The sequence below is a fragment of the Aquarana catesbeiana genome, linkage group LG04 (assembly GCF_042186555.1).
Source record: "Aquarana catesbeiana isolate 2022-GZ linkage group LG04, ASM4218655v1, whole genome shotgun sequence".
Lineage (NCBI taxonomy): Eukaryota > Metazoa > Chordata > Amphibia > Anura > Ranidae > Aquarana > Aquarana catesbeiana.
The window spans coordinates 53,637,788-53,662,384 of NC_133327.1; the positions used below are offsets into that span (position 1 = coordinate 53,637,788).

Below are 24,597 nucleotides of genomic sequence, written 5' to 3' on the forward strand. Positions count from 1 at the left end.
CATGTAATCATCGTCATACACAGTGACAGGGCATGCACAGCTGACGCCGGCCTTATAAAGGATAGTCAGGGCGGCGTTCGGCGTGGTGACATCACCGCGCATCGCGTCACAATGGCAACGGGCGTGACGCCACCCAGCTAACAACAAAGCCTCAATGCTCTAATAGCGCGAGCACGCAAAGAACTGCCGGAAGAGTGTGCACAACGGTTGCATTAGCAACCGGTAAACAAAGGAGCCATAAAAAATGGAAATTAAAACTGAGACAAAGCCCATGCTGTGCGCATGCCAAAAAAGGCACACAAACAATGCATGGGGCCTGTCCTAACACCTGAAAGTCAGGAGTGCACCAAGATTGCCACCATAGGGACCCTGGGCGATACATGCAGAGCGCCCCCCACAGAGCCAATCCAAGGGGACCACCCTGTGAAAATGGCATCCTGCAGGCACCACCCACCGGCCCGACCAGTGGGCCATAGCAGCAGACAAAGCGCCAGGCGCCAAAGATGCAGGGCCGCAAGACGGGCGCATATAAAGGCCCCCCACACACAGATTGCATGAGGGGCCCCCATGCGCCGGATAGGATGAATGGAGACCCACAAGTATGGTGCAAAAATTCCACAACGCCGGCCGCCAGTCCAGATGGAAACCCACATAAAGGCAAAAAAATTGAAAAAAGCAAAATGTACATATATGCAAACATAACCCTAATGGGCATAACATATACGGACACCCCAATATTTACATCAAAAGAAACCAAAAGCTAACAGCATAGTAATTTAGATGATTCGTCCAGGGAGACACGGAGTTGAATCAAATAAAGCATCCTTGAATCCACATAACATAGATAAATGGTGCAGTAATAGAGGGACACATCCGGTAGGAGAGGAAAGGGATAAAGGAATTGTAATCAAACTGGTTCTGACCAACAGGAAAATTAATAAAAACAGTTAGATCTTGCCAGCTTTATATTTCCTTGATTGTTATGTGTGATTATGTCAGAGGTACGGGTGGCACACCTATCTGGAAAGCTATATAAACATCATAACATCAGTTTCCTCATACAGTAAACAGGGCTCGGCAGCAGGTAGAGAATCCCAGGCTGATTCAAGGTAATGATGATGTATCTCATACTTGGTTCCAACATCTACTGTATGATCTTTTTTTAATTACTGGGAAATAATGCATTGGGTTTTTTTTTTTACATTTTCTCTAAGAGCATCTGCATTGTGGGTGATTTACTAAATAAGTAAAGGATATTCACTTATCAAAATGCATGGTTACTTAGATTAGTAAATAAACTAAAGCTGTGTTCACTCGAGCATGTGCAAGGGATAGGGCAATTTAAACTGACACAGCTTCACCTCATTCACTAAACTAAAAGTTAGTATATGCTTTACTTCACTGTGCTCTATTCTTTTAATAAATCAGCCCCATGGAAATCTATCTATCTATCTATCTATCTATCTATCTATCTATCTATCTATCTATCTATCTATCTATCTATCTATCTATCTAATGTTCAGCTCTAGGACTTCTTCATAACTGCTCCCATGCCATGGAACTCCCTACCCCAATATTTTCTGTAATGTCCTAATCTCTCCACCTTTAGGTGATCCCTGAAAACGCTATTCAGGGAAGACTAGCCCACCTCCACCTAAAAAATCTTATTATTATTATCATCTCTGTACTACTTACTACTACTCTGAACTTTCGACCGTCAAGAACGCGGTGACGTACAACACTATGACAAGCCAAGAAAATGAAGTTTAATGCTTCCGAGCATGCGTCGAATTGTTTCCGAACATGTGTAGGAATTTTGCGCACAGTGGCTGCATATGATGGGCACAATGGCCGTATTTGATAGGCACAGTGGTTGCATTTGATGGGCACAGTGGTGGCATTTAATGGGCACAGTGGCTGCAATTGATGGCACAGTGGCTGCAATGGATGGGCAAAGTGGTAAATTTTATAGGCACAGTGAGGCTGCAACTGATGTTTTTTTTAAAAGTATAAAGAAATTTTCAGTTTGTTTGAGCCCCCCCCCAAAAAAAAAATTTTGAGCACCAGCCGCCACTGCATGTACTCCATTTCTTTTTGAATGTATTGGTTGGGTAGTTTCTATAAGCAAGCATAAGCTCAGTTTTTGTCCCTTAGATCCCATGATGTCCCATGATCTAGTCCAGGGATCCTCAAACTACGGACCTCCAGCTGTTGCAGAACTACACTTCCCATGAGGCATTGTAAAACTCTGACATTCACAGACATGACTAGGCATGATGGGAATTGAAGTTCCTGAACAACTGGAGGGCCGCAGTTTGAAGACCCCTGATCTAGTCTAGCTATCCCCATAATCTACAGTATATAACCTCTAAAACACATTGTGGTAGTCACTGCTGCCTATGTATGCTTCACAACAGGCAAACTCACATACATCCTTCTTTTCCAGTGGTCTCCAAACTGCAGCCATGAGCTGAATGCAGCCCTTATCTGGTGCTTGGGGCACTATTCCTCTGAAGGACATCAACAGTGTAGCATAATTCTTCTCACTGACACCAACGATGGGGCACTATTCCTCCCACTGACACCAACGATGGGGCACTATTCCTCCCACTAATACCAATGATGGGGCACTATTCCTCCCACTAATACCAATGATGGGGCACTATGCCTACCACTAATACCAATGATGGGGCACTATGCCTCCCACTAATACCAATGATGGGGCACTATGCCTCCCACTAATAACAATGATGGGGCACTTTTCCTCCCACTGATACTAATGATGGGGCACTATTCTATCCACTAATATCAAGGATGGGGCACTATTGCTCCCACTGATACCGATGATGGGGCACTATTTTTCCCACTAATACCAATAATGGGGCACTTTTCCTCCCACTGATACCAATAATGGGGCACTTTTCCTCCCACTGATACCAATGATGGGGCACTATGCCTCCCACTAATACCAATGATGGGGCACTATGCCTCCCAATAACAACAATGATGGGGCACTTTTCCTCCCACTGATACCAATGACAGGGTACTATTCCGTCCACTGATACCAATGATGGGGCACTATTTCTCCAAATATTACCAATGAGGGGGCATAATTCTTTCCACTAATGCCAACAATGGGGTACTCTTCCTCTCACTAATACCAATGATGGGGCACTATTGCTCTCACTGATACCAATGATGGGGCACTATTCCGCCCACTGATACCAATGATAGAACACTATTCCTCTAACTATTACTAATGAGGGCGCACTATTCTTTCAACTATTACCAATGAGGGGGCATTATTCCGCCCACTAATGCTAACAATAGGGCACTATTCTTCTCACTAATACCAACAATGGGGCACTATTACTCCCACTGATACCAGAGATGGGGCACTATTACTCCCACTGATACCAGAGATGGGGCACTATTCCTCCCACTGACACCAACGATAGGGCACTGTTCCTCCCACCTATAACAATGATTGGGCAATCTTGCTCCTACTTACCACAGGCACTAGGTAATTTTTTTGACTCCCACTGACCACAAAGCCCGAGGTCTTGTTTACTCTTAATGACACGGGGGAATTTTCTACTCCCACTGGCTACAGTCCTCCCCCCTAAAATCTGAAGGACAGTAAACTGGCCCTCTGTTTATAAAGTTTGGAGGCCCCTGCTTTATTCTATGAAAAGTGCATAAGGCAGTAACACTTTTTCAAACTGTTTCACCTGAAAAAGGAGAGGATACTCCATCTTCCCCAACTAAAATGAGAATACCAACCAATCCAGACTCAAAGTGGTTGTAAAGGCTGAAGATCTTTTTTACCTTAATGCATGAAGGAAAAAAACCTTCAGTGTGCAACCTTCATTTTATTAATAAAATTCCTTTGCTCTACCACTCTCCAAAAGCCTTTGTGAGGTACTCTTGTTTTAAATCCACTCTACTTAAAGTGGTGTTCCGGCCGAAATTATACTTTTTAAATAAAAATACTCCTATAATACACAAGCTTAATGTATTCTAGTAAAGTTAGTCTGTAAACTAAGGTCTGTTTTGTTAGTTTATAGCAGTAGTTTGTTATTTTATAAACTTACAGCAGGCCGTGGCCATCTTAAGTCTGGGTATCTGAAGCCAGACTGTATTTCTTCCTGGATCTCATCCTTGCAGATCTCGCACATGCTCAGTGCAGCACAAGCAGTGTAATAGGTTTCAGGTCAGGTTTCTATAGCAACGGCAGTTTCAGAGGAAGTTGCCTCCCCTTCCCAGAAAGCATTGCAAACAGGAAATGATGCAATGGGCCGCGGCCAGGGAGGAGGAAGTGAAAAATGAATACAGCAGATACAGTAGGTGCTGAGAAAAAACATTAAAAAATATCCAGTTTGTTTACAGTGCACAGTTTATTGAGGGATGCTGAAGAGTTGTAAAAGTGGGTGGAACTCCACTTTAATATTATGTGTGGACCAGGCAGGATTACACCTTGCTGTTTGTGCTTGCCATAGAGCTTCTGGTCCAGCTGATAAGGACTAATAAGATACATACTCTATGTAGTCCAGGGAGCAGCTCTGCTCTATTCTGCAGCACAGCCATCCTCAACACAGCCAGGCTGTAGCTGTCATTTTCGCTCTCCCTGGCCACCAGTGAGGTTTGCAGAAATACTATATGAAGAGAAAGAAAGATAGCCAGAGGACATTTGTTAAGTCTGTGCTTATAGCTACAGTGAGCAATGGGAGAGCCCCGTCCACTGCCCAGGACAGTAGAGGACACTGATCGGCTGCTGTGCAACCTGAGAGAGAAAAAGGCTGCTGGGAACCAACTGGAATTATTGGGGTGATAGTAATCTATTAAGCCAATGACTGGATGGATCTAGAAGTTCCAGGACAGAGAGTTGCTGAATAAAAAGAAAAGAGAGGAGCCCAGCTGGTGGCAGTCTGGTGGGGAAAATGAGACATGACCATCCAAGTGGGCTGCTGTGTTGGAAAGCTGCCTGCTGTAGTGCTCACCGCAAATGTTGGAGAGAAAGGGACTGGGCTGCCACATCTACATGGAGTGCCTCTGGTTCTGTGAGGGAACTAAAATATACATGTGCTTAACGCTCAAATAGCTTCTACATGTACATAATCTATCAAGTGCTAAAGGGGTGTGACCACATGTTAACATTTGAAATTCTGGATGAACCCTCTGCACACTGCTATACAGGTAGTCCCTGAGTTACAAACATCCGACTACTCATACTTACAAACAGAGTGAGATTGGGAAGTAAGAGGAAATCTACCCCTGTAATGCCGTGTACACATGGTCTGACTTTTCGACAACAAACGTCCGATGGTCTTTCCGACGGACTTTCGACGGAGTTACAATGGACTTTCGACAGACTTTCTAATGACCGAACTTGCCTACACACGATCACACCAAAGTCCAATGGATTCCTACGTGATGACGTATGACCGGACTAAAATAAGGAAGTTGATAGCCAGTAGCCAATGGCTGCCCTAGCGTCGTTTTTTGTTCGTCGGACTAGCATACAGACAAGCGGATTTTTCGACCGGACTCGAGTCCATCGGAAAGATTTGAAGCATGTTCCAAATCTAAAGTCCGTCAGATTTTCGACCGAAAAAGTCCGCTGCAGGTCCGATGAAGCCCACACATCCTCTGATGAAGTCACGTGACGTGACGATACGCGTCACAGACTGACGGCAGGAGATGAGCTCGGCGCTCATGGATGGTTTTTACCATAGCCTACTGCTGAATGTAAGTTTATCAGGTTGTTTTAACTTAATATATTGACTTTTAACCACTTCCCGACCGCCGCACGACTATATACGTCCTAAGTTTGAACGGGGATATCGTTGTTATGGCAGCAGCTAGCTGCCATAACCCCGGTATCCCCGTTTTCGCGCGGCGGCCGGCTTTCAGATAAAAGTGGTCCCTGCGGCGGATTCGCCGCGAGATCACTTTTATCTGTGGCGGGAGAGGGGCCCCCCCCCTCCCGCCGCGATCCGGTGCCCTCCGCCGCTTACCGGAGCCGTCGGTAGCGGCGGAGGCGATCGCGTCCTCTGCCGTTGTGTGTCAGGAGACAAGTGAGGCCAAGATGGCGCTCACTCGTCTCCAAGATACTGCTGGGCGGAAGCGACGTCAAAACGTCACTTCCGTCCACGCCTCTTAAAGGCATATTTTTTCAAATGTCATTTTTCTAAATGACTTTTTTTTTTTTTTTTATTGCATTTTAGTGTAAATATGAGATCTGAGGTCTTTTTGACCCCAGATCTCATATTTAAGAGGTCCTGCCATGCTTTTTTCTATTACAAGGGATGTTTACATTCCTTGTAATAGGAATAAAAGTGACAATTTTTTTTTTTTTTTAAACAGTGTAAAAATAAATAAAATATTTTAAAATAAATAATAAAAATAAACAAAAAAATTTTTAAAACCCCCCTGTCCCGACAAGCTCGCGCGCAGAAGCGAACGCATACGCGAGTAGCGCCTGCATATGAAAACGCTGGTCAAACCACACATGTGAGGTATCACAGCGACCGGTAGAGCAAGAGCAATAATTCTAGCGGGCGCAATTTTCAAGCATGACATGTTGGGTATCAATTTACTTGGCGTAACATTATATTTCACAATATTAAAAAAAATTGGGATAACTTTACTGTTGTTTTATTTTTTTATTCAAAAAAGTGAATTTTTTCCAAAAAAAGTGCGCTTATAAGACCGCTCCGCAAATACGGTGCAAAAAAAAGTATTGCAATGACCGCCATTGTATTCTCTAGGGTGTTAGAAGAAAAACCATATATAATGTTTGGGGGTTCTAAGTAATTTTCTAGCAGAAAAACCTGTTTTAAACATGTAAACACCTAAAATCCAAAACGAGGCTAGTCCTTAAGTGGTTAAACGGGATTACGCTATGTGCACTTTCTCCCTACACTCCATATATACTTACCCCACTTGACGAGCATTGAGGAACAGGGACAGATTGAAGACACCTATTGAGGCATATGAACTTGGCGTTCGTGGATTGATGCCCACACTCATTTTTTAAAAAGTGAGTGCACCCCCCTTCTGTGTCTTGCCTCCCTTCCACTCTGGCCTTCACGGAGTTACACTATATATTGTTTGTTTATGTCTTTTTATATACCACCCTGAATATCCATTATCGGAATCGCCTGAATAACCGGATGGGATACCTATGCCTGCCAGTGATTTGCATTTAAGTACAAGCTGTATACCTTATAGCAGTAAGGTGAGCTGCTTGCGAACACAGAGGTGTCCCCACTGAAGATTTTCCCCCTTTTTTGGAACTGTTTATTATTTGGGAATTTCGCATTATTTGGTGGCGGGACTGTCATCCACTTACCTATTTGGATTAGTCACTATCAGCTTGCTGAGTTGTCATTTATGTTCTAGTTTGATACTAGCCCTCATTCACTTGGACTTTTTGAGATTTTTTGAGTGGTTTATTATTATTGTTATTTACACTCATTTTGCCACGAATTTTAACTATTTATTTATGCTAGCATTTTTGTTCTTTCAGTGTATGTGTGTTTAGAGCTTGTGTGGCAGCACTCATTTCGGCCGTTTCCACCTCTCTATGCATCTTATTTAGCCCTTTCCACTTCCACTCCCCCTTTTTCCTTTTGTCACAGTGCAATCACCACTCACTTTTCTCCACACACGGTCGAATTGTCCGCCGGACTCGGTCCATCGGACCAGTCCGATTGAAAAGTCCGCTCGTGTGTACACGGCATTAGAGTTAATATGGGGAAAAATGTGTCTCCACTAAAGCTTTATCTGCAATCCCTGTTTCCACGACAAAGCAAAATTTTCAAAATCCAATAGTCACAGGGACATAAAGTGAGGTGAAATCTTCTGAACAGGGGCACAGACAGCAAAGCAAACAATACAGGGGTGTTAACCCTTCTCTATGCTATCCAAAAAACATAAAAAAATATTTGCTACCAACATTACCGGTTCCAGATACCAGAGAGAGGGAGAAGGCTTATTCACAGACTGCATGGTGTTGAGAGGACTCTAGCCGCAACTTGCTTGCCTACTTCTTCAAGGGATGATGTCACCTTACCTTAGGGTACAATATGGGTACATACACTTTGTACTGTGGGATCCATATAAACCTGAGTTGCTCCAATGCAGGAACTTTGGGCCCCAACAAATCAACTGTACTGGCCAGTGGAAGGGGTTTGGAAAGACTGAAGAAACTTTTGCTGCCATTACCCCCCCCCCCCCCCTTTAGTAAGGACCTCCTAAGTTTAAAGGTTCAGGTGCAGAGACACTTGGCTACTATTTGTTTCAAATCCCCACACCTTAATACCTAAGCTTATAGCTATTTTCTATTCTGTTGAAAAAAGCTGGATTGTCTATAAACAACGTTAAATTTAAAGCCCTTAATATTTTCCTACATTAAACGACTGCGCACTCTTTACAACAAATTCTTTGACTTTCAATGGGTTACTGACAAATTGCAGTACCTTGGTGTTGACTTTATTACCTGACATTGTTTTCTGCAAATTACCCATCCATGAGCAACAAAATCAAATTGCTTCTAAACACATGGAGCAAATTTTGCCTTTCCTGGTTTGGATGGATAGCAGCAGTCAAAACCTATATACAGGGTAAATTTGCTGTCCCCTCAAAATAACTCAACACACAGCCATTAATGTCTAAACTGCTGGCAACAGAGGTGAGTACATTGTTTACACTGATAATCAGTGTCCTGATTATCAGTGTAGCCCCATCAGTGCCCATCAGCACAGCCTCATCAGTGCCCATCAGTGCAGCCTTACCCCTGCCCATCAGTACAGCCTTACCCCTGCCCATCAGTACAGCCTTACCCCTGCCCATCAGTACAGCCTTACCCCTGCCCATCAGTACAGCCTTACCCCTGCCCATCAGTACAGCCTTACCCTTGCCCATCAGTACAGCCTTACCCCTGCCCATCAGTACAGCCTTACCCCTGCCCATCAGTACAGCCTTACCCCTGCCCATCAGTACAGCCTTACCCCTGCCCATCAGTACAGCCTTAACCCTGCCCATCAGTACAGCCTTACCCCTGCCCATCAGTACAGCCTTACCCCTGCCCATCAGTACAGCCTTACCCCTGCCCATTAGTGCAGCCTTAACCCTGCCCATCAGTGCAGCCTCATCAGTGCAGCTTCATCAGCGCACATCAGCAAAGAAGAAAAAATTACTTATTTGCTAAATTTTATAACAGAAAATAAGAAAAAGGGTTTTTTAAAAAATATATATATATTTTGTTTAGCAAAAAATGCCAGTGTTGATTCAATACCACCAAAAGAAAGCTCTGTCTCTCTCAGAAAAATTATAAAAATTTCATCTGGGTACAGTGTTACATGACTGCGCAATTGTCATTCAAAGTGCGACAGAACTGAAAGCTGAAAATTAGCCTGGGCAGGAAGGGGGTGAAAGTGCCCGGTATTGACTTGATTAAAAAAAATAATTGATGTAATAATGATTACAGAGCTGTATCTGTCCCCTTTTATGTACCCGGAGTTCTGCTTTAACAAATTGGTCCTATTGTAATTCTTTGGTTGTCTCTGTTATGGAAATGTTCAATGTACACAGGACAAGATATGAAACTGAATCATCTAAAATCTTTCCTCCTTCATGTGACTTTATTCTTATTTGTTCAGGTTTACTCACCCATGCCATTAAAGAACAAGTCTACACTCAGGAATCATGATTTGGTTCACTTGCGCCCTCTTGTGGACGCTGGCTGGCAGCACTGAGATTTGTAAGTACAATATTCCAAACAATTTTTTATCTTGGCATGCCTAGAAAAAGAATACATGGAGCATCATACCAGGCACATGTGTTAGCAAATATGATTTTTTTTCAGGAGCATGGTTCATCACATGCCTACATTTTGTCATTTGTAAACATTGTCCTGCTGAGAAAACTTGTTGAAAGCACTTATAGATATGGCCGGAGAAAATCAAGGGGTCCATTAAAGTCTAATTTTCAGATTCCAGAGACATATTTGGACAGCACACAGCAGCATTGTTAGTCTGGGAGTAGGGTGCCACTAGGTGTACTGGCAGATTTAGATAAACTAACACATTGAAGCCAAACTCCAGCTAACATTTTATAAGCAGTTGCATGAACTTTTTTCCTTTTTGGATAAAGGCTTTACATGAATAAATAAAAGCTGATTATTGAAAGTACCCCTGTCAGTAGTAAATAGTCTCCTTGTTTATCTCAACCCTGTAATTGCTACATCAGCAGGACAACTTGTTATGTTAAAAACACAACAGACTTACTGGCCAGATTACCAGGTGAAAATAAAGGAAAAGGAAACCTAAAAAATTAAATGAATGCATCTATCACATCTAAGAATTAGTAAGCTGCAATATAATAACATTCTTGCTTCTGGGTTTAATGCTGCTTTAAGACCTTTGCCTGGTTTGTGTGTGCACAGTTTATATCTAACAGAATCTGATGATTGACTGACCAGCCATCTATTCAACAGATCAAGCTCTTACATAAGAGGGATGCTGAGGTCCTAAACTACTGAATTGAACAGGGACCACTAGCTTCTATAGTTTACTTCAATCATAAAACAGAAAACTTGCAATTTACTTAAATGCTTATAAACTTTTCTAACCTCTTTAAATCACCAGGAGAAAAACAGTAGTATTTTAAACATTACTTTGGAAATCTTATTGGATTATTTTTCTGTTTAACCAGATAACAATGTCGCCCTTCAGAGCCGCTCTACTCAATCTTCTACTGATTCTTTAAGCTCAACAATAAATGCCATTGATGGAAATTTGGATCCAAACTTTTGGCAAGGGTCTTGCTTCTCTACTAAGTCTCAGGCTTCACCTTGGCTGAGAGTGGATTTATTGGCAACTCATGAAATATCCCACATAATAATCACCAACAGAGGGGACTGCTGTGCAAATTACATTGATGGAGCAGAACTTCTTATTGGAGACTCACTAGACAACAATGGCAATAACAATCAAAAGTATATTTCATATTTAAATTTTTCCCACCATTTCCCTCATTCTTTTCGTGTCTCTTATCTACTTCTCTTTCCCCTCTTCCCAAAACCTTCTCCTCTTGTCCTTGCATTCTTCTGATGATTTCTTCTTTCCTCTTGACTTTCTATCCTTCTCCATCTCCTCTCTTGTCTTTCGTCTTTTCATTTGCCTTTCTCTTCACTCAATCCCATCCCCTTTCTTTGTCCAGCTGCTCTTTTTGTCCATCTTCTCTCTCCTTCTTCTCTTTCTCTATTTTTTATTCCTCCTGTGCCGTCTCCCCCTTCTCTCAAGCTCTTTCTCAATACAGTATCTCTCTTTTTCTCTGCCCTCCCTTCTTCCTCAATCTCTTTTTTATATTACTTGTCTCATTCTCCTCTGTATCCTCTTATTTTTTTTCCACTTCTCCTTTCCTTTTTTTTCTCCCTTTCTTCTCTTACCTCACATTTTTCATTCCTCCCATCTTCTCATCCTTTGTCCTCCTTTACTCATCTTTACTTCCCAACTTACACCACCTCTTCCTCTTTCATTTTTGCCATTCTTTCCTCTTCTTCCTCTCATACTTAAACCAAACCCCCTGCCCTCCTCATCCCTGCCTTCCTTTTCTCTCCCTCCCTTTTTAGCCCAATCCTTCCTCCTATTCTCTTATCTCCGGCTCTACTATTTGTTCTTTCCTCTCATCGCCTGCCCTTCTTTATATTCCTTCCCTTCTCACCATTCCACCTCTTTCTGTACTCCCTGTAATCCTGTCCTCATCTTCATTATCATCTTACCCCTTCTTCTTCTTCTTCTCCTCTTATTCCTGACATTCATTCCTTTCTTTCCATTTCCATCTTGACCCTTCTTTCTTTCACGTGCTGCCCTCCTTGTCTCTCTTTACCTTTACTCCTTACTCCCCACTGCCCTCTGTTCCACCCTTTGTCCATTCTAAAATTGCTATCTCTTCCTTCCTTTTCCATTTCCCTTTCCCTTCCTCCTTCCCTTCCCTTCCCCTTTCCCTTCCCTCCCCTCCCCTCCCCTTTCCCTTTCTCCTTCCCTTCCCTTCCCTTCCCCTTCCCTCCCCTTTCCCTTTCCCCTATCCCTTCTTTTCCCTTTCCCTTTCCTTCCCCTTTCTTTCCTCCTTTTATCATCTGCCCTCTTTCTTCTACTTATCTTCCCACCTTACTCCCTACTCCTCTCCTCTAGTCTTTAACATCCTGTCTTTTATTTCTTTTTCCATATCAATTGTTTTTTTCCTCTCATCTTCTCTACTACTAATTTTGCTTCCTTTTGGAAAAATAAAACATGGCCAACTAACTTTTTATTCTCCACGTTTATTATAATGCTTTTTTTCTGTTTGAGCAGATGTGCCACAGTTTCATCAATACCACTGGGTGGCACTCAGACGTACAATTGCTCTAATATGAAGGGACGATACGTGAATTTGATCCTACGGGGAAAAACATGGTATCTCACATTATGTGAAATTCAGATCTATGGAGTACCTGTGACTGAGGGTGACAGAAATGCAAGTAAGTTGCTCAAAGTTGTAATTTCACCTCACAATCAGGTGATTTTTTTTTCATTTTGTAACAAGCCTTTAGCCCACAAAGTGAGGCAAAAACCCCTCCAGTGAGGACACAGCCTGCAATAAAAATCTGTAGTGTAGCACTTACTCTCAACAAAGCTACTAAAATTGTATGGGCTCTTCTGCTGTCAGGGCCTGGACATAAACCTGGGTCCCCTGGCAATGACTCTTCTCGCTGTGCTACCTGAGATACTGGACAGCACCTTGTCTGATCCTATGAACGACCCTGCCTTGTTCCTTGACTTCTGCTTAGCCTTGAACTCTCTGCTCCTCCTATGAACTTCCTTATTAAAGCCATGTCTCTGCACTTCCTGTTTGGCAGATTATTCCCTCACGATCAGGGGTCAGGTTCAGAGACCAGTAGCTATAGCAGTAGGGGGACTCCCACCGACCAGCAGGATAGGTATACAAACAGGTCACCCTGGCGGATGATGCAGGTCCACCTGAGGTACGGAGTCTAAGTAGTAACTGGTGTTCACCAGAGCTCCTGATGGTGGAGATGGGTTTTGCTGTGTGTTATTACCAGGTCAGCAGCAGGACAGACAAGAGCGAGATATTGGTTGAAGAGTGCACAATAATCTGGCAAACAGGAAGTGCAGAGACCTGGCTTAAATCAGGAAGTTCATGAGAAGAGCAAAGAGTTCAAGGTTCAGCAGAAGTCAAGGAACAAGGCAGGGCTGCCCAATGGATCAGACAGGGTCGTGTCCAGCATCTCAGGTAGCTCAGTGAGAAGAGAGCCATTGCTAGACATAGAAGGGGTCCCAGGTTCATGTCCAGGCCCAGACACCTGACTTCCTAATAGTGACCCACCCTGTAGCTGCACTTAAAAACCCAAAGACCCACCATTTGTCACCACCAAGATGTATTGGTTTTAAAGTGTATTCACTCAATGTGTGAAGAGAGGGCAATGGGCACAGGATGGGCACAGGATACAAGAACAAAAAAAAAAAAACAGAAAACGCATCTTAGGCCTTTACATAATAGCAAACTCACAGTGGTTCATTAAGAGAAGCCTTCTTCAACAGCAGAGATGATTGCGGCACTAATACTTTAGTAACAGCCCCCCAAGAAAAGATTGGCCCTTTTGACTCTCTATAACAGCACAGTCCTTGAATTTTTAAATGCGTAACATAAATCCCCATGCAATGTCCTCCAGCAGCTTCTTCCAGGTTGTTTAGAACACAATACAGCACAGCAAACTCCTCTGAAGAAGCTCCAGATAGGCAGCTATCTTCCTATTTCTTGAGCCTCTGTCATAGGCCAGGTTTGTATTCTTTAGGCCAAGGGTCAGACCCCTAAGAGAACAAAATCCTTTTCATTAAGAGCTTCCTCCCCTGGGCAAAGGCCTAGAAGGCAAAGTCTTAACCCAGCTAGACAAGCACAGCCTTAGGTGGCAAAGACCCTTCCAAATATTTATACTCTTTCTGAGCCCACATCACTGGAATAAACCCATCGGTGACTGGCTAAGGCAGAATTAATATTCATAACCCATTATGGAGAATACTCAATAGCAGCAGGCAGAAGCAATCAATGTCCTGGGCTTTGGTGTGGCCCATTGAACACCGATAACAAACAAAGCTGAGGCTAACTACATCCTAGATCCAAACACACTGAATTTAATAAGGTACACTCCAGCTTAAGGCACTGTCTCTAGACTAGTAAATGTTACATGTGCACTATGAATTAAACATTAAAAATAAACATGCATGATAACAAGTTGTGTCCAAAAACAAGGCAGGCAAAAGCCAAAGAACTAGTCACCAGTATTGCCTATGGTCTCCTTGCAGATTTTGTGCATTACTGACTTACCATGCCTTGTTGTGCACCAAGCCTCTATGTGGAGGGGGAGATCTTGCTGAAACAAGACTCTGCTACTTCATATCAGAGCTCCCCCTGATAATCGGTGGAGGAATAATTAAAAAACATCAGGAGAGGTTCAGAAACTGTAGATCTACAAGGATAAATGAAGCAGGGATATCCTTTTCAGGTCCTTAAGTATAGCTTCCTCTCCAGCAAAGAAAACAGTGAGCAGTGTGGTACTGACATTAACAACTCTCACTCCAAATTTCCTGAGACTTGCAGTCAGAGCCAGCAGTGCCTTAGATGATCTTATACTGCTGTTCTACAGGTTTGTGGCTACAGAACAGGGTTTTCTAGGCAAGGGAAATAATTCAAGACAAAAGGTATTTTTTCAGGGTTCTGCTTAGGCACAATTACTATTTCTATATGTTCTCTATAACATAGCAAATTTGTAGTGTTTGAGATCTTTTGTAGTGTAGGCCAAATGTAAAGCTTACCTACTGTATATTCAAAAGTTACGAGTAAAGTGAATTGACAACACATATTTATATCTTTTTGGAAAAGGTTAATTATTGTATTCAGTTTTGAGATCATATACAGAGAAAAAAAATAATAAATACAATGATCATATGAGAGGAGATGATTGCCTACAAATTGAAATTCTAAGTACAAGAATAGGATGCCAATGGCCAGTTTAACCACTTCGGCCCCGGAAGATTTTACCCCCTTCCTGACCAGAGCCCTTTTTACAATTTGGCACTGCGTCGCTTTAACTGACAATTGCGCGGTCGTGCGACGCTGTACCCATATGAAATTTGTGTCTTTTTTCCCATAAATAGAGCTTTCTTTTGCTGGTATTTGATCACCTCTGCCTTTTTTTAATTTTTTGCGCTATAAACAAAAAAAGACAATTATGCAAAAAACAAAACAATTTTTTTTTACTTTCTGGTATAATAAATATCCCCCAAAAATATATATTATAAAACAAATTTCTTCCTCAGTCTAGGCCAATATATATTCTTCTACATATTTTTGGTAAAAAAAAATTGCAATAAGTGCATATTGACTGGTTTGCGCAAAAGTTATAGCGTCTACAAAATAGTGGATAGATTTATGACATATTTATTATAATTTTTTTTTTATTAGTAATGGCGGTGATCTGCGATTTTTATCGGGATTGTAACATTGCAGCGGACAGATCGGACACTTTTGACACTATTTTGGGACCATTGACATTTATACAGAGATCAGAGCTAAAAATAGCCACTGATTACTGTATAAATGTCACTGGCAGGGAAGGAGTTAAACACTAGGGGCGATCAAGGGGTTAAGTGTGTTCCCTCAGCGTGTTCTAACTGTAGGGGGGATGGGCTACTACTGACATGATAGAGATCGATGTTCCCGATGACAGGGAACAGTAGGTCTCTGTCATGTTACTAGGCAGAACAGGGAAATGAATAAGAGTAATAAATCAGCTCTATGGATTAAGGTATCTTCTACGTGGGGAGCTGCTGCCCCTACAGGTATAAATCCACCTAGGTGGAAATATACTGTGATGTGAAAGATAGGGGTGTAGGTGTGGCGCTGCTCTGCTGTTTATGCGATTTAATGTGGTTGTCAAAATTCTTGGTTATATAGATGAAAAATACATAGAAGGCTTAATTTGTTTACAGGAAGTATAACTTAAACCAAATTCTGCTTATTGAAAAAAATAAAAATGATTTTTTGGGTGAAGTGGCCAAAAGGCTGGTGAATTCTTGATTCTTATTTAGTGCTTATTATTCACTATGTTTACATCTGCTGGTGTGAATATTATGATGGTAAAAAAACAAAAAAATAAAAAAAAAATTTATGTAAAATAAGTTATACCTTTAAATCTTGAAAATGTGCAAATTGTGCAATAAATAAATAAATCAGTAGAAAATAAATATATAAAAATGCAAAAAATACAGAAGCCTATGGATAAATATCACAGGATTACAAAACTTCTTGGTGATTGTACATACGTGAATGTATAATAAATAAATATTACAGGATTAAGATAAAGGTGACTTGGTGATTATACATACGTGAATGCTTATATTACACATCATTCAGCTAAAGTGCAAGCATACGTGCAATAACATGCTATTTCTTATAGGTTATAAGGTGACTGGTGCTTATGCTATAAACAGGTGATTTGTGCTTCATAAGCCCAGTACTTGCTATAATGGTGTAATGTTATAATGAAAAAGAAAGTCTTTTGACTATTTCAATGATTTAAAAGTCTTTTGTTCAAATTGCATTATGGAGAGGGTTAATAATCATTGAAGCTGGTGTTTATGAAAACCCCCCTCTGAATTCAAGTGCTGGTCTTGTGATGGTGCTCCTTAGCCGAGGTCTTATTGTGCTTGCACTCACCAAATAGGGACACCCCTGTAGGGGTATGAGTGGTCACAGTGTAAGCCCCTGTGTGGCTGCTCTGGATGTCTCAGGTCCGTGCTGGGAGTGTTGCTATGTCGGCTTATGGTGTATTCACCATGGAAAAGTGGGAATGTCCATAGCGTGAACCCGTTTAAAAACGTTTTTATTGTGCCATAAATAAAACCTTTTACTCACATTTTGAACGATACTGGTAAGCATATAGTAAAACACAGTCCGCGGTATTCAGTACTGGTCTCTCTGAAGGTGACGCATAACGTGGATAAGTCCCGCCCTACGCATTTCGTCATAGGACGTCTGCTCGGGCAGACGTCCCTGTCTGCCTCTCCTCGCCTTGATCGCATTTTTATCGGGATTGTAACATTGCGGCGGACAGATCGGACACTTTTGACCCTATTTTGGGACCATTGACATTTGTACAGCTATCACAGCTAAAAATAGCCACTGATTATTGTATAAATGTCACTGACAGGGAAGGAGTTAAACATTAGGGGGCGATCAAGGGGTTAAGTGTGTTCCCTCAGCATGTTCTAACTGTGGGGGGGATGGGCTACCACTGACATGATAGAGATCGATGTTCCCGATGACAGGGAACAGTAGAAATCTGTCATGTTACTAGGCAGAACAGGGAAATGCCTTGTTTACATAGGCAGTTCCCTGTCCTGCCTCTCCTCGCCTTGATCGCAGGCCGCCAATGGACATCGAGTCCGCGAGACCAGCGCGGCAGGCGTGCGTACGCTCACTATCCTGCTTTTGCGGACTGACGTACAGATACGTCAGTTTGCGAAGGCGTGCCATTCTGCCGACGTATATCAGCGTGAGCCAGGTGGCATACAGTTAAATAACTTTTCTTTAAGCCCAGTATTGCAGTAGTAAGAAAAAGATCAATACAGCTTGGCATCATGTAATTTTTTGTTCTCTTTTTTAAACAGGTACAAATCTTGCCCTTTATGGCCGTGCAACTCATTCCACAAATGTGAACGCTCTGAGCTCAGCATTGAATGTCATAGATGGCAATACAGATCCAATCTACAGCCAGGGGTCTTGCTTCTCTAGTGCCAACCAGTTTTCACCTTGGTTGAGAGTGGATTTGTTAGCAACGTATGAAATTTCCCACATAATGGTCACTAACAGAGGAGACTGCTGTGCTGAATACATTAACGGAGTAGAAATACTTGTCGGAGACTCCTTGGCCAACAATGGGAACAATAATCCAAGGTGAACTTATTCTTCCCAAAACCTTTCCTACTCCTCGTCCACTTTCCCTCCATCCTCTGCTTTTTGTTTTCCCTTTCCTCCTCTTCATCTACCTTCTCTCTTTCTCTTCCTACTGCTATTGGACTTCCTCTTTCTCCTCCACCTCCTTCTCCTCCTCTTTTTTCCACCTTTAACTCCTTCCACTTCAGCTTTCATTCCCTGCTCTCCTATTCTAGTTTAATTGTCTCCTTTGTTTAATACAGTTTTTTGTTTTTTAATAAATCCTCTTGATGCAGATGTGTTCAGATCACTTCAATACCACTAAGTGCCACTAACACCTTCCGTTGTCCTAATATGAAGGGACGATATGTGAATTTAATCCTGCGTGGAAAAACAGGATACCTCACATTTTGTGAAATTCAGATCTTTGGAACACCTGTGCCCAATGATGAACACTATGTCTGCTTAAGAAAAGGTACAAATGAAGATATAGTGTATAGTGTAATATAAGGACCCCAAACATCAAACAACTGCTGTGACACCGGCCCCTACACAGGGGTATATAGTCCATTTACACTATATTACTAAAAGTATTGGGACGCCTTTCTTTACACGCACATGAACTTTATTGGCATCCCAGTCTTATTCCGTAGGGTTCAATATTGAGTTGGCCCACCCTTTGCAGCTATAACAGCTTCAACTCTTCTGGGAAGACTGTCCACAAGGTTTAGGAGTGTGTCTATATGAATTTTTGACCATTCTTCCAGAAGCGCATTTGTGAGGTCAGGCACTAATGTTGGATGAGAAGGCCCTGCTCGCAGTCTCCACTCTATTTCATCCCAAAGGTGTTCTATCGGGTTGAGGTCAGGCCCCTGTGCAGGCCAGTCAAGTTCCTCCACCCCAAACTCGCTCATCCATGTCTTTATGGACTTTGCTTTGTGCTCTGGTGCGCAGTCATGTTGGAACAGGAGGGGCCATCCCCAAACTGTTCCCACAAAGTTGGGAGCATGAAATTGTTCAAAATGTTTGGTATGCTGATGCCTTAAGAGTTCCCTTCAGTGGAACTAAGGGGCCAAGCCTAACCCCTGAAAAACAACCCCAAACCATAATCCCCCCTCCACCAAATGATTAGGACCAGTGCACAAATCAAGGACAATAAAAACATGGATGAGCAGGTTTGGGGTGGAGGAACTTGACTGGCCTGCCTCCACCCGATAGAACACCAAAGCCTTCTCGTCCAACATCAGTGCCTGACCTCACAAATGCACTTCTGGAAGAATAGTCAAACATTCCCATAGACACACTCCTAAAACTTGTGGACGGCCTTCCCAGAAGAGTTGAAGCTATTATAGCTGCAAAGGGTGGGCAAACTCAATATTGAACCATATGGAAGAAGACTGGGATACAATAAATTTCATGTGCGTGTAAAGGCAGGCATCCCAATACTTTTGGTAATATAGTGTATGTGTAGAAACATTCCATGCATATATGGGCCACTATAATCGTAGGTACGCCTGATCGAAGTAAAAAAAAAAAAAACAACAACTTACTCAAGTAACTAAAAATGATATACGTATAACATCAAACAATCCTTCATTTAGCACTTTACTGCCGTAAAGTAAAAAAGTGCATGAGAGATAGATTGGTTTAAAACAAAATTCCACAAAATTTTTACAGTAGGTCTACCCACATTTCATGTTCCAGTAACAGCAGTAATCAGAACTTCAACTGAAAGTGAATGCCCCAAAAAGAGACCACGACAACAACAACTTGAAAGTGGATCTAAAACGAATCCTACTAAACGAATAAACTAGCTATAGGTCTACTTTATTTAAACCAGAGGGGTTCATAAAATTTAGATTATCATATTGCCAAGGAATGGTAGAATCCTAGGGTATAACATTTATCAAAGCACAGCTTTTCTGGCTAGCAATATCAAGTTTATTGAGTTCTTGAGAGGCTCAGACTTGATTTTGTCAGCCATAGCTATGAACTGTAGAGCAGTTACCAGAACTTGTCAGGCTTTGATCTTTTTTGGAAGGTGGAAAAAGAGAATCTTCTAAAATTTTCTGTTAAAGATTATGGAAACTGTTCTATTAATTTGGGCCAACAAATGTGACCACTTCTTGGACCCTCTTTTATGCATCTGTAAGGCATACTGAGCAGACAAGGGGTCAAATTTATGAATATTCACTTGGACCATATACGTAAGTTCTTTGAAGAAGCTGAAGTGAGAGGTCCATCAAGATGATTGTAGTTGCCCTTGCTAAAAGTTGTTCAGCACTTATGTCAAATATCCAGGGCCAGATACATCCCTGTGTTCTTTCCCGGAAAGCCTACACTGAAAATTGTTATAAGCTGAGGGTTGAATCAATTTACAGTACAGATCAAAGATTAATTACTAGTGAATGTTTAAAAGAAACCTCTAGTGCGAAAAATATTTAGACTTTCATTGTTGACCTCTCCTTCTTTAAAGGGTAACTCCACTTTCATGGGCAAACATATAGCAAATTAAAAAAAAAAAAAAACATATTGTAATCGAATGCTATCAAAAATTACCTTTCTTTTTCAATCTGCAACACTGCAATATTTTGTAAAATTCACTGCAATATAGCAACCTGGAGGTGTTTTGTACACAGTTTGTGTACAGACACCCCCAGAAATGTCATTTTCTGCTTGTGCAATTTTCTCCCTGATTTTCCTAGAAGTCTACACTAATATACAAGTCAGATTAAGGGCATCCTCTGCAACAAAAATGTCCTGTTTGTTGAAATGCTCCTAAAGGGTTCATTAGTTTTAAATTGATGCTGACTCATCAGCTTACATCATTAGAGCATTGCAAATGCACCAGCTGACTAATAATGAAATAGTCACTTCCATTCAGTATCAACAAACAAGAGACGGAGACAGTGCTGGTGTAAGGATTTTTGACACCCTAGGCGAAACCTCATTTTACCGTCCCTTGGCTCCGCCTCTGACTCCACCCCTGTGCCATGTATTTGGTAAAGGACGCAGTGTTGGAGATTTTTGCGGCGCCTCTCTACCTATTTCTTCAGCTGCGGTCCGCAGGCCCCCACCTTCACCTCTGGACTCAGCCTGAAGACAAATAGTGGCGGCACCGGCTCGCTTCCTCATGCCAGCTGTGGTCCACAGGCCCCAGGCCCACCCCTGTGCCTCTGGACCCTGCCGGAAGACAAGCCCCCCCGGCAGTGGCGTCACTAAAGTTGGTGTCACCTGGTGCGGTATAACATGGTGTCACCCCCCTCCAAGGCTAGTAAAACATGGTTTCACCATACCCCCCCCTTCCCCCGGCCGCTCTTACACTTCTACTACTTCTATACCCACCTCTCCTCTCCACATACCCATTCTATCATCCCCATTACCCACCCCTTCCTCTTCACATACCCCTTCTACTGCCCCTATACCCACCTCTTCTCATACACCTTCTACTACCCACCTCTCCTCTCCACATACCTTTTCCACTGCCCCTATACCCACCTCACCTCCCCACATACCCCTTCTAGTACCCCTATATCCACCTCTCCTCTCCACGTACCCTTTATACTGCCCCTATACCCTCTTCTCCTCATACCCCTTCAACTACCCACCTCTCCTCTCCACATACCTCTTTTACTGCCCCTATACCAACCCCTCCTCCCCACATACCCCTTCTAGTACCCCTTTATCCACCTCTCCTCTCCACGTACCCTTTATACTGCCCCTATACCCATTTCTCCTCATACCCCTTCTACTACCCACCTCTCCTCTCCACATACCTTTTCCACTGCCTCTATACCCACCCATCCTCCCCACATACCCCTTCTAGTACCCCTATATCCACCTCTCCTCTCTACATACCCTTTATACTGCCCCTCTAACCACCTCTCCACATACCCCTTCTACTGCCCCAATACCCACCTCCCCTCTCCACATATCTTTTAAACTCCCCCAATACCCACCTCTCCTCATACCCCTTCTACTATCCACCTCTCCTCTCCACATACCTCTTTTACTGCCCTTATACCCACCCTTTCTCCCCACATACCCCTTCTACTACCCCTATAACCACCTCTCTATATACCCCTTCTACTGCCCCTATACCCACCTCTCCTTATACACCTTCTCTAACCCCTATACCCACTTCTCCACATACCCCTTCTACTACCCCTATACCAACTTCTCCACATACCCCTTCTACTACCTCTATATCCACCTCTCCTCTCCACATACCCTTTACACTGCCCCTTTACCTACCTCTACACATACCCCTTCTACTGCTCCTGTACCCACTTCTCCACATACCCCTTCTACTACCCCTATATCCACCTGAGCAGGAAGGGGGTGAAAGTGCCCGGTAGGCAAGTGGTTAAAGCAGTATTATATATTGCATCACATTTTTTAGAGGTTCAAGCAGGCAGTGAGGAGGTGATATAATGCCTCCTCACTGCCTGTCTAATGCTCTCTGAAGAGTAATCTGAATGTGGATTGCTCTTCAGAGAGCAAAGCTAGTGTGAATGAACTGTAAGCCTAGGCTTCCACTATTGCGACCTGAAAGTCACACGATTTTTGCCGTGATTTTGATGTGACTTGAAGCGAAGCCTGTGTATTCTTGAGTACTATGGACCTCAAGTCGCATCAAAGTGGGATCAAAGTAGTGCAGGGACTGCTTTCAAGTTGCTGCGACTTGAAGTTGCACAAATATGAACGGTACTCATTAGAAATCATGGGGGACGACTTGTCATGCGACTTTGCAATCCCAAGTCGCATAACAAGTCGCACTAGTGTAAACTTAGCCTAAGAGTTAAAAATAAAGCAAGTAGAGGGAGGGATAGACAGAACACACAGACATCATGCATTCTTTTCCCCCAGTCCGAGTCTGTAATAAACAGGATTTCTGCTGGTAGAAAGGAATGCATTAGGTCGGTGTTCTGTCTATCTGACATTATCACTAAGGCTCCTCAACAGTCTGGTGTCTGAATAAATAGCACATAAACAGCTTTGTGAAAGAATTCTAGTTCTGTTCTCCTCTTCCTCCATAATCTGCACTTAAAGAACAAATTGTGTCTATGCTGCTTCAGAACCTCCTTCTCCCCCTCCCTGGAGTAAACATAAAGAAAAAAACAAAGTCACAGTGGAGTTAGAGAGCTGAGGGGTCGTTTTAGCTTCTTGTTCTTCCTCTGGAACTGAAGTTAAATGTGGCGGGATGGGAATGGGGAAGGGTTGGCCAAATCATGATAGGCTAAGACTGAGAAAAGTATTGGAATGCAAAGATCCCTCCCTCCCCTTGATGGTCGGGGCACTCGAATAACATCCTCCAGCCCTGCATCTTACTGCTGTGTGTCGTTCTCTGGACAGGCTGGAGATGTGTTTTGTACACACAGGGGTGGGGGGTGCTGCTGGTATCAGGAGCCGGGTTTACCTGCAGTCATCATGACAAGCAGGAGACCGGGACTCCAAACTGACATCTTCCCTGAGACACACAAGCGGCTGCTAATTGGGGTGCTGTGAGGAATTTTTGGGGCGCTATAGCACTCACCTGGCATCGCCCCTACTCATCACATGCTTGGACCTCATGTGAGAAAAGTACTCCCGGTGTCTTGCCGAGAAATTTCCCCCAGTGGATAAGGACCCCCCTGTACTGCGCATGCGCTGCGCTTGCACAGTACCAACGACTATGGAGCCACCGAAAATTGGCGAAGAAGAACAGCTGATTGTCAGCTCTATACGGCGCCTGCACACTACATTCTAACCTAAGTCCACGTTAAAGCCCCACCATCCAAGTGGACATAGAGTTAGAATATTAAAATGCTGAGCGCAGCGAGGCCGTGCCCGAAGTGTGGCGAGCGTAGCGAGCCCGCGAGGGGCCTGTTACAAAGTGTTTTTTTTTTTACTATAGTCTTGGCACGCAGGCACCGTGTACAGCTGACTCAGGTGTTCAACTTCGGCTCTTTTCGCCGGCTCCCTTGTTGTTCCTACTGCGCAAGGGCTGCGCCTGCGCACTACAGGGGGGTCATTATCCGCCGAGGGGAACTTTCTCAGCAGAACACCGGCTCTATCATATGGGTGGAGCAAGGAAGGAGACTTGCTCTCCCACTGATCTCTGGCTGTCACTGAAGCGTCGGGTACCACGGCTGTGCGGAACAGCGCTGTCAGGCAGCCCGCTTTCACTGAGCCTGCACTCAGTGCAGATCGCACTGCACTGTTTACAGGTGGCGGTTCCCCCGACTGATGTGCGCTCTAGGCTGGTGCCTACCTTGCCTATAGGTAGCATTGGCCCTCTGGATGGAGAAAAACTAAAAACTTTTCTTCAGAGCAGAAACCGTTGGGAAAAGTTTCTGGGTTAGTAATGCTGGATGAACTAAATGCTTACAGACAATTGGCTAGTGTTTCCAGATACAGATCAGCAATTGCAACCTCCATATGTGGACTTTGTATTAAAAAGAAGAATAATATAATGTTGTTTATTCACAATGATCATGGCTACCAATAAAAAAAAAGTGTGCTTACAATAAAAATCCTTATTTTCTTCTCAAGGCATGTAGTTGAATAAGTATTTTAATAGTTAACAGAAATTGTCTTTGAAAGTGCTGCATATTA

At 43.0% G+C, this 24,597-nt stretch overlaps 1 protein-coding gene across 1 annotated transcript in view; it reads left to right on the plus strand.

Moving 5' to 3' along the window:
• Nucleotides 1–992: 992 nt before the first annotated feature.
• LOC141139247 (uncharacterized) overlaps nt 993–24,597 on the plus strand; it is a 30,806-nt gene continuing 7,201 nt past the window's right edge. The window contains exons 1-6 of the mRNA XM_073625207.1: nt 993–1,109; nt 9,666–9,766; nt 10,720–11,002; nt 12,360–12,526; nt 17,736–18,021; nt 18,297–18,475. Coding sequence (XP_073481308.1) covers nt 9,712–9,766; nt 10,720–11,002; nt 12,360–12,526; nt 17,736–18,021; nt 18,297–18,475 — 970 coding nt within the window. The 5' untranslated portion in view covers nt 993–1,109; nt 9,666–9,711. The remainder of the gene's footprint in view (nt 1,110–9,665; nt 9,767–10,719; nt 11,003–12,359; nt 12,527–17,735; nt 18,022–18,296; nt 18,476–24,597) is intronic.